Genomic DNA, 16,382 nt, shown 5'->3' with positions numbered 1-16,382 from the left:
GGGAGGTGGAGCTTGCAGTGAGCTGAGATCCGGCCACTGCACCCCAGCCTGGGCGACAGAGCAAGACTCCGTCTCAAAAAAAAAAAAAAAAAGGTAACAAACTGAAGCAACAACAAGGATCTCGAAATAAACTTAAATCTTTGTAAGTCCAAAGTTCCTTTCTTGGAAAAACGTCCTGCATTTTCCCATCCTTAACAAAGTATGTTTTAAACTATATTCATAAATGCATTCCCTTGTTACCAGACACTAAAGTCCACTTTTTTTTGTAATGGAGTCTCACTCTGTCACCCAGGCTGCAGTACAGTGGCACCATCTCAGGCTCACTGCAACCTCCACCAATCAGGTTCAAGTGATTCCCCTGCCTCAGCCTCCTGAGTAGCTGGGACTATAGGCGCCTGCCACCACCACCATGCCCAACTAACTTTTGTTTCTAATAAGAGACAGGTTTTCACCTGTTGGCCAGGCTGGTCTCGAACTCCTGACCTCAAGTAATCTGCCTACCTTGGCCTCCCAAGTGCTGAGATTATAGGCGTGAGCCACTGCACCCGGCCTTAGAGTCCACTTTTTAGATGCTCACATCAGCATCTTATTTCTACAGTAACTTGTTCGGAGTAAAAAAAAAAAAATTGATAGGATTAAAATATTTTAATGACATAACCGAAAAGTAACTTTTTCAAGCTAGAAATACTCTGCCGCCTATTGTTTTATATAGAGCTATTGTTAAACATATATGTCAAAGTTTCAACAAGAAAGATACTCACCACCATCCCTCTCTCTAACTCTGTGAGTATGAACATTTTTGGCCTTACTGTGACCTGTGCTGTCACTGTATTTGTTTTCAGGACTATCAGATCTCCGCAACATTTTATTTGGTGGTGAAGGATCTGCGGCGTCTCGCATCTTTTCATGTCTGTGATCACCGCTACTGGGGTGACTCTTCGATGAATACTTAAGTGCCTGTAAAACATCACCCCCCCAAAAAAAGAGAGAAAGAATTGAAACCTTAAACTCCCTAAACTAATTTAAACATAAATTTTGGTGTATTATTACCAAATTTTATGAACTTACAAAATTAAAATTTCCACTTTCTGCTTTACTCTTTAAAGTTTCTCAGACAAAAAACCTAATGCTTGTTACAATAAGACTCCTGCTACAAATCATAATACTAAACATTTAAAAAGAAAAAAAAAACTCCATTATCTTATAAATAAATCAAACCACCTTGGCACACTGATTCTGAAAAAAAAGAAAACAAATTTGGCTAGGAATATTTAAAACCATTTTTTGACAGTCAAAAGAAAGCTAGAAATTCAGTACTACTATAATCAATTTCTGCTGTACAGCTGATATACACAAGCACATGTATAAATAAGCACATGCATATTTTTGCAAACCTACAAAACAAAAAAAAAATCCACACACTGGTTTCTCCAATTCTTTGATTCAAATAAGGCATTTCAGACCTAACTTCCTTACTCTCACAGGTGTGGGAAACAATTTTAAGGTATAAAAATATTGACCAAAATAAACTAATGTGAGTACTATTTCAAACCAAGTATAATGCACTCAAAATAATCGTTCAGCTTTATTCTAACACATATCTTAGGACAACCATGATGTACTAGTCTGTTGCAATGTGTAATTAGCTATGCTTTGGAGGACAGATTCACTAAGGTTTAATTTTTGACATATCCAATGTTTTACACATCAGAGGACGGTGTTTTCAAATTCAGCTGTATAACACAACTATCAGGTAGAAACCTGTTCTCTGGGCCTTTAAGATGTAGAAAGTGTTTCTGTAGTTATTTGATGGTTAACAATCATTTATGAGGTTTGCCTCCTGAAAACTGGGGCCACTTCTAGCATAATCCTTAGAACTTTACACGCAACGACTGCAGTAACAAAAAGGAACCCACCTACCTAGAACCACCTACATCAGAATGATTATCCAAGTACCCAAAAACCTCAATTCTTACAGAAACAAAAGTACCATCTTTTACTTAAAACGCAATTAAGTATACCAAAAATATTAAAAAGGAAAAGAGGACAGTACTCTATAACCGACTTAAAAGTTTTAAGTCATTTAGCTATTTATCCCAAGTCCTTCACTTAATTTTAGTATCTTTACATTAACTTTCAGTTCCCCCCACACAATAAATAAATAAATAAGCCTCGGAAGTCACCTATCATCTCATCCCATCGATTCCTTCACCCGCAAATAATCCAGTCAGGTCTTTCTGGCTGCAAATGATTCTTTTTTCCTAAATCAGCGAACTCCCTCCAGTCACCTGTCAAAATAAGTCACTAAACCTTGCTGGAGAGCACTAATGGAACCAAACCTCGAATTTTAAGGGGACCCGCGGTGCTAGTTTCGGATGTGTTGCACCGAAGGGCCTGTATCGACTTCTGAGGCCTGCGCTCGAGTAGCAGTCCCTCCCTTCCCCCTTCGGCCCCTTCCAATCCCTCCACCCCGGCCTCGGCTGGTACCTGGTAAGGCTGCGAGTCCCCCCTCCGGTCGTGACAGCTGAAAAACAGGAAGAGAAGACAGCGACATAAGACACGGCGGGGGTGGGGGGTCCGGGGAAGAAGAAAACGGGTCCCCCGCCGCCCCTCCCCGCGGGAGACCTACCAAGCGCCCCGGCGCCGAGCCCCGCGCGCACACGGCGCAAACCCGGAGCCTCCGGGAGGGCCGGGGAGGGCGAAACGCCGCAAAGCCGGGCCCCCACTCCCCGCCACACTCCGTTCCCGCCCGCCCGCCCGCGCGGCCGCTCCTCCTCCCCAACCCAATCCGGATCAGGGTTAACAACAAAAATGGCGGCCGGGCCAGCTCCAGATAAGGAGGAACAGCCCCCCCGCCGTCGCCCCCCGCCGCCGCCCGGACCGAAACGAAAAGACAATTTACCCATCACTGAGTCTCTGCTGTTTCCTCGCATACATTACCATCAATGCCCGGCCTGTGAGTGTGTGTCGGGGAGGGGGGAGAGCGGCCGCAAGAGGCGGGCGGGCGCGCAGGCGGCGGCGGCGGCGGGCGGCGGGCAGCCCCGGCACCTGGGCCCGGCGCGCCCTAGGCGACTCTCAGCACCTCCCAGTTACTGGCGCCGGCGCTCCCGGGCCATCTCCCTCCGTCGACACCACGCTCACTCTCAGCCGGGGCAGCGGCGCCAACTACACGGCGGCAGCGCGAACCGGGGGGAGGGGGGCAAGACGACGCGTCCGGCTCAGCCCCGCGGAGAGCGACTGTCTCCTCCGCCTTCTCCTCCTCCTGCTCCGCCGCCTCCTTCCCTCCTCCCCCCGCCGCCGCCGCCGCCGCTGCTGCCGCCGCCTGGTCCTTCTCCTCCTCCTCCTCCCGCCGCCGCCGCCGCCGCCGCTGGTGCCGCCGCTGCCGCTCCACCAACTACATCCGGGCAACTCGGACGCTGCCGCCTTCGGGAAACCTCGGCAGTTTCCGCCGCGCCCCTCCTCTCCTACCCTCGGCCTTCCTCCCCGCCCCGCGCGGGTCCGGAACGCCGCCCTCTGCAAACCTCGGCTGGCTCCGGCCTCTGTCCTCCTCTGAGGCCTGGCTCTCCTCCTCGCGACCCGTCAGCGCTTTCCTTCTTTTCCTCACTCGCGAGTCCGGCCACCGCCGTTCCTCTTTAGGGATAGTCTCGCTCGGGCGCCTGCTCGAGGCTGATCCCAGGGGCTCCGGGCTGCGCAGGGAGGGAGCCGCCTTCCGGAAGAGGACGGTGGGGCGCGAGGGAAGCCATCGCGGACTAAATAAGGGAGGCTGCGGCGGCTGCGCGTGCGCCCAGAGGCGCCGCGGGAGGGGGTGTTCTGCGAGCTCTCCGGCCGCTGCCCCCGCCCCTGCGCTCTTGGGCGGGGAAGTCGGAAACCCCCTGGCGAGACCACGGGCGGACGCTTCCCGAAGAGCTGCCTGGGCTGCAGCCGCGGAAGCCTCGCTCTAGGAAGCGGGGAGCGTGCTGCGGCGCCCTCTGGCCGCTGCTGGAAGCCGGAACCTAGCCCGAGCCGCTGCCCCTCACCGGACGCTGCGCGCGCCACCGGCCCTCCGCGGGGCAGGGGCTGCTTTGAGCTCGCCGGGCGCCCTTTGGCCGTAAGTCTCACCCTGGCCCCGAGGCGGGAAGGAGTGCGTGCTGTCCCGGCCAGAAACGGCTAAAAGGAAGGGCTGAGGGGTTCTGTGCCCAAGGCGGAAAGCCGTGCGCCAGGGCGGCCCTCAGCGGAGATGCCTGCACGGATCCGGGAGCGCCGCTCGGGGCAGGGAATGAAAGGGGCGCTTGAGACTGGAGATTTAGGGAGATGAGTTCCTTGGGAACAGCGCTGAACCGTTTCTCTGTCCCACCCTACCCCCCGCTTATTTTTTTGAGGCAGGCTCTCGCGCTGTGGTCCAGGCTGAGCGCAGTGACGCGATCACGGCACATTGCAGCCTCGACCTCGGGGGCTCAAGGGATCCTTCCACCTCAGCCTTCTGAGTAGCTGGGACCACGGGGATGCACCACCACGCCCGGCTAATTTTTTTTAAAAAGTGTTTCCGGAGATAGCGTCTCGCTGTATTACCCAGGCTGGTCTCGAACCCTTGTCGTGAAGCGATCCTCACGCCTCGGCCTCCCAAAGTGCTGGGATTACAGGCGTGAGCCACAGCGCTCGGCTTTTTACCCCTTTCTAACGTTTTCCATGCCCATCGGTGCCCTGCCCCACCCTCTCTTGATCTCTTAACTTTTTCCTCTGTTTTTTCCTCGCTGAAGTCTGTTGGCTAAAGAAAATTCATGTGCAAGTTCTGGATGTGAATAAAGTCCTGAGGTGTGTTAAGTGAAACTGCTACAAATTTGATTTTATGTACTGCTGCAGGCACATTGAGAGGAGAAACGTCAAGTATACCAAACAGCCGTTAGTTGAGAGTGGTGGTATTCGGGTGATTGGTTGACTTTTTTTTTGCACTAAACTCTTTGTAAGGCAACATTAGTTGAATGAAAAGAATTGTGATAAACATAAACGTGATTAACACAGAAGAGGCAAATACTAAACAAGTCAGAAGAAACAAGACCCTCTCCAAATAAACAGTAATAAAAAGTAACTGATTTATTTGGTATCCAAGAAGTTACAATACTGCTAGACCTAATAGAATGAAGAGATGGAATGATGTAGGGAGAAAGGCTCTGAAATCACAACTGGTTGGAAAAAAACTTTAATTGTATAATCTTATTTGTCACATCCACCTGCCAGATGTAAAGCTTATTGCTGTTTGTGGAGATGTGCAGACCAATAAAAAGCCTATTTAATGAAAGTATCAGTAACTAAAAAAAAAAAAAAAAAAATTGCCAGTGACTGAAATGATGAAAACAAAAAAAATTCGGTAGCATCTTAACATGCAATTTCTGACACATTTGTAGTGAATCCATTGAAGACAAACATCAGGAGTACAACAAATAACAAATATTACATAGAAACTTTTTGAAAACTAGTAGCAAAATTACTACTAATTTGTTTGATAACTAGATGTCTGCTGAAATCGGTATAAACCATTTGCTCAAAAGTAGCCAGGGATGGTGATACCTGCCTGTATTCCTGGCTACTCCAGAGGCTGAGGCTGAACAATCGCTTTAGTGCAGGAGTTCGAGACTGCAGTGAGTCATGATCACACCAGTGCACTCGGCCTGGACGACAGAGGGAGACCCTGTCTCAAAAAATAAATAGCCCGGATGTGGTGGCTCATGCCTGTAATCCCAGCACCTTGGGAGGCAGAGTCGGGTGGATCATTTTGAGGTCTGGAGTTTGAGACTACCCTGGCCAACACAGTGAAACCCCATCTCTACTGAAAATATAAAAGTTAGCCATGTGTGGTGGTGTGCGCCTGTAATCCCAGTTATTCAGGAGGCTGAAGCAGGAGAATCGCTTGAGCCTAGGAGGCGGAGGTTGTGGTGAACCAAGATCTCGCCACTGCACTCCAGTCTAGGTGACAGAGTAAGACTCTGTCTTTAAATAAAATCACATTACCAAAAGTCTGATCTGCTCTCCTTTACAGAAATACTTTATCTTCACTTCTACTCTTGAACTCACAGACTTCATTCCCACACTCCTGAACCTGTTCAAGATCATCTGTGGCGTCCATGTTTTCAAGACTGATTTTTATTTCTCAGTCTTCATCTCACTTGTCAGCAGTATTTGACACAGCTGATAACTTTCTTCTCCCTAAAGTTCCTTATCTTACCTACCAGGATTTCATTTTCTTTCTTGCTTCTCTTCCTTCCCAAATGGCTGTTCCTTAGACTTCTTACCGGTTTCTCCTTCTTTTCCAGCCTCTAAATGCTGGAGTGGCCCAAGATTCAAATGCCACAACCTGCACTCCTCTGTTCTCTCTCCCTAGGCAATCTCATTCAGATCTCTGGCTGGATGAAACCCACATTTGAATCTCCAGTCCACACCTTTCCTCTGAACACAAGGCCAACACTTAAGTGCCTACTGTATAGCACTGCTTGAGTTTCTAACAGGCATCACCAACTTAATGTATTCAAAACCAAACTCTTAATCTCCCCCACCCCAAACAAGTCCTGCTGAGATCTTCCCAATCTCTTGAAGTGACAGCTCCATTCTTCGAGTGAAGGCTAAAAACTTTGGAATCATCTTTGTTTCTTTTATATCTCACATTGACTCTATCAACAAATTTTGCCAACATTATCTTCAAAATGTATCCACAATCTGATCTCTGTAACCCACCTCCACCACATTCACTCTGGTCCAAGCCACCATCATTACATCTGGACCGTGGCAAAGACTTTCTAACTGATCTTCCCCTTCTCTGCCTGCTTCCACATTGTTTGCTATCTCATACAGTGCAGTAATCCCTTAAAAAGTCAGACAGTATCATTCCAATCTTAAGAATAAAAGCCAAAGTTCTAGCCATGATCCACTAGCCATATGTAAACTGCCTCATGTAAACTGCCTCTGGCCTCTTATCACTGACTACTTGCTCTTTTTTTTTTTTGAGACTGATTCTCACTCTGTTGCCAGGCTGGAGTGCAGTGGCATGATCTTGGCTCACTGCAACCTCTGCCTCCCAGGTTCAAGCAATTATCCTGCCGCAGCCTCCTGAGTAGCTGGGACTACAGGCGCTTGCCACCACACCCAGCTAATTTTTGTATTTTTAGTAGAGACAGGGTTTCACCATGTTGGCCAGGATGGTCTCCGTCTCTTGACCTCGTGATCCACCCACCTCAGCCCCCCAAAATGCTGGGATTTACAGGCGTGAGCCAGCAAAGCCCAGCCCTACTTTCTCCTTTTCCCACCATTCTACCTTCCCTCCCTGTTTCTCCAATATACCAAGCATGCCTCTGCCTCAGGACCTTTGCACTGCTGTCCCTTTGCCTGCAATCCTCTTCCCCCTTAGTACCTGCTTGGCTCACACGCTCACTTCTTCAGGTCTTTGCTTAAGTCTTGTCTTGTTTAATTCAGAACTCTACGTGATGGTACCTTACCACCACGTTGCTCCCTTAACCCTGATCTATTTTTCTTAGACCATTTGCAATATATTTTGTTTATTAGTTGTTTCCCACTAGAATGAATGCTTCATGTGACATACCATAAATATTTGTTGAATGAAAGGATATTTGCCTGCAGAAACATATACAACAAAGATAGCAAAATTGAATTCTCAAGGGGAAAAAGCATAGGTTCTATTTCTGTTTGCTTTGCAAAAGAAAAGAATTATAAATCCAGTCCTGTTCTCATAAATAAGATGGAGAATAAAGCTATATTATTCCTAATACAGGCAAATATTGTAATAGATAATATTTAAAAATATACATGAATTTGCATGTATAGCAAATCTTAAACCAGATTATTTACACTGCTATCTAATGATAGCAATGAGTTTGCAAATGAGTGAAAGTTTGCAAATGAGTAAAAGACCCGTATTTCAACTGTAGATTGAACACATACCAACCCATAGAGGGGAGAAACTGTCAACTCATAGGTTATATGTAGGTTGAGCAAGATTTTAACGTGATTCTGTTGAAGGAAGAACCGAAGAGTGAAATCCTCAAGCCTCTAGTTGTGAAAGGGACTTTTTTTTTTTTTTTGAGACAGAGTCTGACTCTGTCACCAGGCTGGAGTGCAGTGGCGCGATCTCGGCTCACTATAACCTCCGCCTCCCAGGTTCAAGCGATTCTCCTGCCTCAGCCTCCTAGGTAGTTGGCACTACGGGCACATGCCACCACACCCAGCTAATTTTTGTATTTTTAGTAGATGGGATTTCACCATGTTGGCCAGGATGCTCTCGATGTCCTGACCTCATGATCCATCCACCTCAGCCTCCCAAAGTGCTGGGATTACAGGCATGAACCACCGCGCCTGGCCAAAAGGGACTTTTAAAAGCTTTGCTGCAATTTCTAAAACATCATAAAATAAGGATGTATTCCCTAAAATTTTCACGTACTTCATTTCTATCTGTTTTTTCTCTGTCCTTGCCTTCCTCACAAACTCAGCCTACTATAGTGATTAAAGGCATGGATTTTAGAATCAGTATGACATTACATAGAGCTCTGGCTACATTATTGAGTAGCAACGTCACCTTGGGCAAATTACTAGTCTTGAGGATTATCCTGCTTTGTCTCTAAACTTGGCTTAATAGGACGTAGTGCTTTTTGTGAAAAGTAATCGAAATTGTGTAAATAATTTAGCAGTACCTGGCACATACATGTTTTACTAATGGTGGTTATTCATTTTTTGAAAATAGTATTGAAGTTCTGTGTGTCAAGTCTTAGGAACATAGTGTTAAGCAAAGTCACTTGGATTTTGCTCTTATGGAGTTTATATTTTAATTAAGTATAATACATAACTAAAAGGAGATACTTTGGGGTCTCAGATTTGTGATATGAAGCTTTCATTCAATTATGAGGAAAAATAAGAAATTGCAACAGAAATTACTGTCTAGGAAAGGGGAGTAAAAACCTCCAGGACGTCACCATATCAACATATGGTGTACCCTTCTAGGCAGGGATGATGTAAATGATGCAATCAACACATCTTGGGAGAATTACTTACTGACTCAAGATTGGCCATTTTTTAAAGTTCTACCAGGTAATAGATACTAAATTTCAGCTAATATTGAGAAGCATACCCTAAACCCTTTACCTGTGTCTGGTGAAACTTCAGCCTGAGTTAACCCAACCATTCATTTTCTGAGCACCACTGAGCAGTTGCACGCCGCAGGAGATTATAAAATAATTGAATATACTGATGCCACTTCAGCCCCATCATCACCAAAATCAAATGACATAGTAATTTAGAAAGTAATAAGTGCTACAGAGAATAGTGGGGTAAGATAAAGTGTTGGATGGAGGAGTAATGTTTTCAAGTAGAGTGGTTATTGAGCACGTGGCATTTGAGCAAAGACTTGAAAGTGATGAGGTAGCAAGCTGTACAGGTATCTGGAAAGGAATGTTTCTGGGAAAGGGAACAGCAAGAGCAAAGGTCCTGAGGAAAGACTGTGCCTAATGTGTTCAGAAATAATAAGGAAAGCTCTGTGGTTGAAGGGTAGTGACTGAGAGGGAAAATATTAGGAAATGAGGTGAGGTTAAAGGAGTGGGTGGAGGAACAGACTGTGAAGGATCTTATAGGCCATTATAAGAATACTGGCTTTTATTCTGAGTTAATGGGGAAGCCATTGAAGAGTTATGAGTAGAAAATGACACGGCTACTATATTGAAAATAGTCTATATTGCAAGGAAAGAAGCAGGGAAACTAGTTAGGATGCTACTGCATAGCCTGAGTGCCTAAGGTTACTGTTTCAAAGAAGAAAGTAAGCTTATCTAAGGCCATTTTCTTTACTTGTCCTTTCTTGCCACCCCTCCCCCCCGCTTTCAGTTCACCTTATATTATCAATTATCCCTTTGAATATTCAAACTCTCTTTCATCTGGATTATTTCCACTGGTCTTTAAACATATCTAAATCCTACCACTAAAAACCCTTTCTTGACCCTATACTCTTAACTGCTCACTTCAGCCAAACATCCGCTAAGTCTTATTTGTGGTACCTCACGTGTTTCATTCTTTATTCTCGTATTTACATTTTAAGTCACTATAGTTTGACATCTGCCCCCATAATATTAGCAAAATAGATTTCCCCAAGGCAGTGGTTCTTCAAGAGGCCGTGCTGAGTCTCCAGGGGGCATTTGGAAATGTATGGCAGTATTTTTTTTATTATCACTGCTGTATTTTCTGTATGACTTAAGGGTGAAGGGTGCTACCGATATTTAGTTACCAGAGGTCAAAGATGCTAAACATGTAGCAATGCGTAGGACAGTCCTTTATATTTAAAAGACTTGTCCTGCTCAAAATATCAATGTTGTCTCATTTAGAAATAGTGTTAAGGTCACAAACAACTTCTTTGTACCTATGTTTAACAAACTTTTTTTTCATTCTTTTTCTTACTCGATCTCAGAATATTTGACCTTGATAGCAACTCTCTTTGCATCGCCCTTTTCTCTCGCCTTCTGTGGCACAACACATTTTGTATTTTCTTATTCCTTATTTGACTGCTTCTCTCATTTTTCACAGGCTCATCCTCGTCTACTTCACTACCAAATGTTGAAGTTCTTCAAGAATCAGTCCTTTGGAGGTGATGTCATTGAAAATGATGAGTAGGAAACTCCAAGAACGCATTTCTGCACAAAACCAGTGAATACATTGGCAAAAAATGTCAGAATCAATTTTATATAAATTCTGGAAATTAGTCAAAGGTTTATAGTAACCAAGGAAACATCTTTTTAAAAAGATGGCTGAGGCTGGTTGCAGTGGCTCATGCCTGTAATCCCAGCACTTTGGGAAGCCAAAGTGAGCGGATCATTTGAGGTCAGGAGTTTGAGACCAGCAAAAAAAATTAGCTGGATGTGGATGCGGGCACCTGTAATCCCAGATACTCGGAAGGCTGAGGCAGGAGAATCACTTGAACTTAGGAGGTGGAGGTTGCAGTGAGCCAAGATCGTGTCACTGCACTCTAGCCTGGGTGACAGAGCGAGACTCTTGTCTCAAAAAAAAATGAAAAGAAAAGATGTCTGAATCCTGAATCTCAGGAGCGCTTTCTATCATTTAAACTTACCCTGGTGCCACCTCCCTGTCCAGCTTTGAAAACAATGACCTGCATTTCTGATATCTGTTCAACGACCTGCGTTTCTGATATCAGTTCCTGGTGCCAAAGGGAGCAGAATGGACCTTGTTTTCTTTTTTTCTTGGTTTTTTTTTGAGTTGGAGTTTTGCTCATGTTGCTTAGTCTGGAGAGCAGTAGCACAGTCTCGGCTCACTGCGACCTCCGCCTCCAGGCTTCAAGCGATTCTCCTGCCTCAGCCTCTCGAGTAGCTGGGATCACAAGCGCCTGCCACCACGCCCGGCCAATTTTTGTATTTTTAGTTGAAATGGGGTTTTGCCATGTTGACCAGGCTGGTCTCGAACTCCTGACCTCAGGTGATCCACCTACCTCAGCCTCCAAAAGTGCTGGGATTACAGGTGTGAGCCATCATGCCTGGCCATGGACCTTGTTTTAAAAGAATTATGGAGACTTATTTTAGTTCACCTAACTTGGAAATCTCCTAAGGAAGAAAGGTGATTACAGGCATTTGTCAAAAATTTGTAAAGGCAAGTTTATTATCCTCTGCCATCTGGGGCAAAGAATAATAGCTAAGACAAACAATAGCCACACCAAAAAGCCTGGGAGGAAAAGCTAGAAAGTAAGATATTTTGGAGAATAAAGGCTTTTAAAACATCCACATATACCTGAGAACCCAAAAGGCCACATGCACACCCAGGGTGAGCAAATACTCAGAAAAGACTTGAGAGAGCGTTAAACTCTCACCTCTGGCTAACCATCAGGCTCTACTCAAAATAGGAAGTGAAAACTAAGGTGAATTTGTAAGTTGCTTAGCTGAATGTTGAAGGTGTGCCCCAACACTTACACAGAGCCCACTGGTAAAGACTGAGAGTGTTTTCTTTTTGTCTTGGTTTCAGGCATTTAAGGAAATCTGTTTCTCTGTTGAATCACTAGCTGCAAATTAAGCTAATAGAACGGAAGCTCTACTGGTTACACACAGCAACGAATACAGACTTTGTAAAGTTCAGAAAAGTTACCAAACAATAGTAACCATAACAAGTACCAACAACAAATTATGGGGAGGGAGGAGAATCTGATTTCCAGAGTTACCACATTATAATACTATTCAGAATGTCACATTTTTAGCAAATATTACAAGGCAAGGAAAAACCAAAAAAGTATGGCCCATACACAGGGAAAAAAGAAATTAATAGAAACTACCCCTGAAGAAGCACAGACTTTGGATGTACAAAACAAAGACTTTTCATCAACTCTTTTAGATATGCTAGAAGAGCTAAAGGAAACCGTGGACAGAGAACAAAAAAATTAGGAAAGCAATGTCTCATCAAATATCAACAGATTGAAATTGTAGAAAGGAACCAAATAGAAATTCTGGAATTGAAAAGTATTATAACTAAAACTAAAAATCCACTATTAGCAGCAGACTGGAGAAGTCAGAAGAAAGAATTAACAGGCTTCAAGATAGTTCAATTAAGATTATGCAGTCTGAGGAGCAGAAAGGAAAAAGAGTGAAGAAAAATGAACAGAGCATAAAAGACCTCTGGGACTCTATCAAGCATACCAGTATATGCGTAATGGGAGTCCCAGAAGAGGAAGAGAGACAGAAAGGAACATAAATAATATTTGAAGAAATAATGGTAGAAAATGTCCCAGATTTGATGAAATACATGAATCTAGATATTCAAAAGGCTCAAAGAACCCTAAATAGGGTAAACTCAAAAAGACCCACAGCAAGACACATCATAATTAAACTGTCAATAGTCAATGACAAAGAATCCTGCAAGCAGCAAGAGAGAAGCAATTCCTTACGTACAAAGGATTCTCAATAAGATTAGTAGCTGACTCCTCATTAGAAACCACAGAGGCCAGGAGGCAGTGGGATAACATATTCAAAGTGCTGAAAGAAAAAACTGTCAAGAATTCTGTATTCAGCAAAACTATCCTTCAAAAGTGAAGGAGAAATTAAGACATTCACAGATAAGCAAAACCTGAGAGAGTATGTCACTAGTAGTCCTGCCCTGCAAGAAATACTAAATGGATCCTTCAGCCTGAAGTGAAGACACTAGACAGTAATTCAGATCCACATGAATAAATTAAAACCACTGATAAAGATTTAAATACATAGGTAGATATAAATGAAAACAATAATTATATTTGTGACAATGAAAGCACAATGCATAAAGGTGATTCATGATGATGAGGAAAGGATGAAGTATAGGAGCAAAAATTTTGTGTACTATTGAAACTAAGTTGGTATTTATTTGAAATAGATTGTTATAAATGAAAGAGTTAATGGTAATCCCTAGAGCAACTACTAAGAAAATAACTAAAAATTTTGAAAAGGGAATAAAAATGGTATGCTAGAAAATACCTAATACAAAAAAGACATAAGGGAGGAATTGAGGAAGATACAGGGAAAACAAATAGCTAGTGGCCATGATCTTCCTTGTTATAATTGCATTAAGTGTGAATGCTTTAAACTCCATTTAGCAGATGGAGAGATTGGGAGAATGGAGTCTTTTAAATCTTCTAACTATATCATGTTTATAAAAGACTCACTTTAGAACTAAAGAAATAAGTATGTTGAAAGTGAGAGGGTGGCACCTTAGTTTTCTTTTTTTGTGTGAGATGGAGTTGTTTTTTGTGTGTGTGTTTGTGTGAGATGGAGTTTCACTCTTTTTGCCCAGGCTGGAGTACAATGGCACGATCTTGGCTCACCACGACCTCCACCTCCTGGGTTCAAGCAATTCTCCTGCCTCCTGAGTAGCTGGGATTACAGGCATGCGCCACCACACCTGGCTAATTTGTATTTTTTAGTAGAGATGGGGTTTGTCCATGTTGGCCAGGCTGGTGTGTTGAACTCCCAACCTCAGGTGATCCACCACCTTGGCCTCCCGAAGTGCTGGAATTACAGGCGTGAACCACCATGCCCAGCCGGTACCTTAGTTTTCTTGTGCTGCCATACCAGAATACCTGAGACTGGGTAATTTATATAGAGTAGAAATTTATTTTCTCACAGTTTTGGAGTCTGAGAAATGCAAAATTATGACATTGGCAGGCTTGGTTGTCTGCTAAGAGCTGCTTTCTGCTTCCAAGATGACACCTTATTGCTGCATCCTCTATAGGGAAGGAATGTTGTTTTGTTTTTGTTTTTGGAGACAAGAGTCTTGCTCTGTCCAACTGGAGTGCAGTGGCGCGATCTTGACTCACTACAACCTCCACCTCCCAGGTTCAAGCAATTTCAGCCTCTCGAGCAGCTGAGACTACAGGTGCACACCACCACACGTGGCTAATTTTTTGTATTTTAGTAGAGATGAGGTTTCACTGTGTTGCCCAGGCTGGTCTTGAACTCCTGAGCTCAGGCGATCCACCCACCTTGGCCTCCCAAAGTGTTAGAATTACAGGCATGAGCCACCGTGCCTAGGCTTTGGGGAGGAATGTTATATCCTCAACATGGCAGAAGGTAAAAGGGCAAAAAGGAATGAAATTCCTCATCAGGGCACTTAATCTCATTCATGAGGGGAGGAGCCCTCAAGACTTAACCACCTCTTCTTGGGGGGGCGCAGTGGCTCGTGCTTGTAATCCCAGCACTTTGGGAGGCTGAGGCGGGCAGATCACGAGGTCAGGAGATCGAGATCATCCTGGTGAACACAGTGAAAGCCCGTCTCTACTAAAAATACAAAAAATTAGCTGGGCATGGTGGCGGGCGCCTGCCAGGAGGCGGAGCTTACAGTGAGCAGAGATCGCGCCATGCACTCCAGCCTGGGTGAGACTCCAACTCAAATAACAAAAGACTTAGCCACCTCTTAAAAGTCTCACCTCTTAACACCATCATGTTGGCCATTAAGTTTCAGTATCTGAATTTTGGAGGGCACACATTCAAACCGTAGCAAGTGGAAAAAGACATTCCAATTTATCTCAGGTTCACATCAAACATTCTTCACAATAAAATATATTCACAAGTCTCAGTTTTGAAAGATTGAATTACAAAGTGTCTTCTCTGACTACAATGGAATAAAACTAAAAATAACATCCTTAAACAACCAATGGCTCAAATAAAGATTAAGAGAAATTAGAAAATACTCTGAAATGAATAAAAACAAAAATGCAGCACCCTAAAACATATGGAATGCAGCAAAAGCAGTGCTCAAAAGAAATTTTATAGCTGCACATGCCTACATTAAAAAATACCTAAAATTGGCCGGGCACTATGGCTCACGCCTGTAATCCCAGCACTTTGGGAGGCCGAGGCAGGCAGATCATGAGGTCAGGAGATCAAGACCATCCCGGCTAACATGGTGAAACTCCGTCTCCACTAAAAATACAAAAACTTAGCTGGGTGTGGTGGCAGGTGCCTGTAGTCCCAGCTACTTGGGAGGCGGAGGCCAGAGAATGGCGTGAACCCAGGAGGTGGAGCTTGCAGTGAGCCCAGATCGCGCCACTGCGTTCCAGGCTGGGAGACAGAGCGAGACTCTGTCTCAAAAAAAAAAAAAAACAAACAAAAAACCTAGAATCAGCAACCTAACCTTCCACCTTCAGGAACTAGAAAAGAGGAAATCAAACCCAAAGCTAGCAGAAGGAAGGAAATAATAAAGACTGGAGCAGAGATAAATGAAATACGCAGTAGAAAATAGAATCCACAAGACCAAAAGTGGATTGTTTGAAACAATAATGTTCACAAACCCTTAAAAAGACTGAGCAAGACAAAAAGATTCAGATTACTAAAATGAGGAATAAAGTGGGGACATTACTGCCAATCTTACAGAAATAAAACGGACTGTAAGGAAATACTATTAATTATATGCTAACAAATTAGATAACCTAGATAAAATGAACAAATTCCTAGAAGCACACAAACTACCAAAACTGACTCAAGAAAAAACAACCTATAATCATACTAGTTTAAAAAAAAAAAAAAAGTAAACCAGTTAAAAAAAAAAAAAAAAAATTCCAAGAAAGGAAAGATCAGACCATGTGGCTTTACTGGTGACGTAAAATAAGAGTGCCAGTCCTTCTCAAACACTTGAAGTGGGGAAGAGGGAATACTTCTTAACTCATTATATCATGCCAGCGTTACCCTAGTACCAAATCCAGAGAAAGACATCACAAGAAAATAAAACTACAGTCCAATATTTCTAATGAATATAGATGGAAAGATCCTTAACAAAAGTGAATTCTGAATCACATTACAAGGATATCCACAGAAAAAACTGTTAGAGCTAATACCTCAATGTCACACGATGCCCAGGATCAACATACAAAAAATAGTTATATTTCTGTATCCTTGCAA

The 16,382-nt window shown here is 43.9% G+C and overlaps 2 protein-coding genes across 4 annotated transcripts in view; one reads left to right on the top strand and one right to left on the bottom strand.

Annotated features, from left to right (window-relative positions):
* The window catches only part of WAC (WW domain containing adaptor with coiled-coil), a 90,098-nt gene extending 86,303 nt beyond the window's left edge, over nt 1–3,795 (bottom strand). Inside the window, exons 1-3 of one of the 3 annotated variants that reach the window (XM_050804510.1) lie at nt 3,522–3,795; nt 2,489–2,524; nt 762–976 (exon numbers count right to left, since the gene is read on the bottom strand). In XM_050804510.1, coding sequence (XP_050660467.1) covers nt 762–900 — 139 coding nt within the window. In that variant the 5' untranslated portion in view covers nt 901–976; nt 2,489–2,524; nt 3,522–3,795. Of the gene's footprint in view, nt 1–761; nt 977–2,183; nt 2,395–2,487; nt 2,525–3,521 lie in introns of those variants that run through there. The other 2 variants (XM_050804508.1, XM_050804509.1) reach the window with 2 other exon arrangements.
* LOC126962209 (uncharacterized) lies at nt 2,946–16,039 on the top strand. The gene is made up of 4 exons (XM_050803108.1): nt 2,946–2,956; nt 3,763–4,087; nt 10,546–10,606; nt 11,989–16,039. Exons 1-4 carry the CDS (start codon nt 2,946–2,948, stop codon nt 11,994–11,996), a joined length of 405 nt encoding a protein of 134 aa, XP_050659065.1. The 3' UTR covers nt 11,997–16,039.
* Nucleotides 16,040–16,382: the final 343 nt, after the last annotated feature.

This window comes from Macaca thibetana, chromosome 9, assembly GCF_024542745.1.
Source record: "Macaca thibetana thibetana isolate TM-01 chromosome 9, ASM2454274v1, whole genome shotgun sequence".
NCBI lineage: Eukaryota > Metazoa > Chordata > Mammalia > Primates > Cercopithecidae > Macaca > Macaca thibetana.
This window is presented reverse-complemented; position numbering and strand designations above follow the sequence as displayed.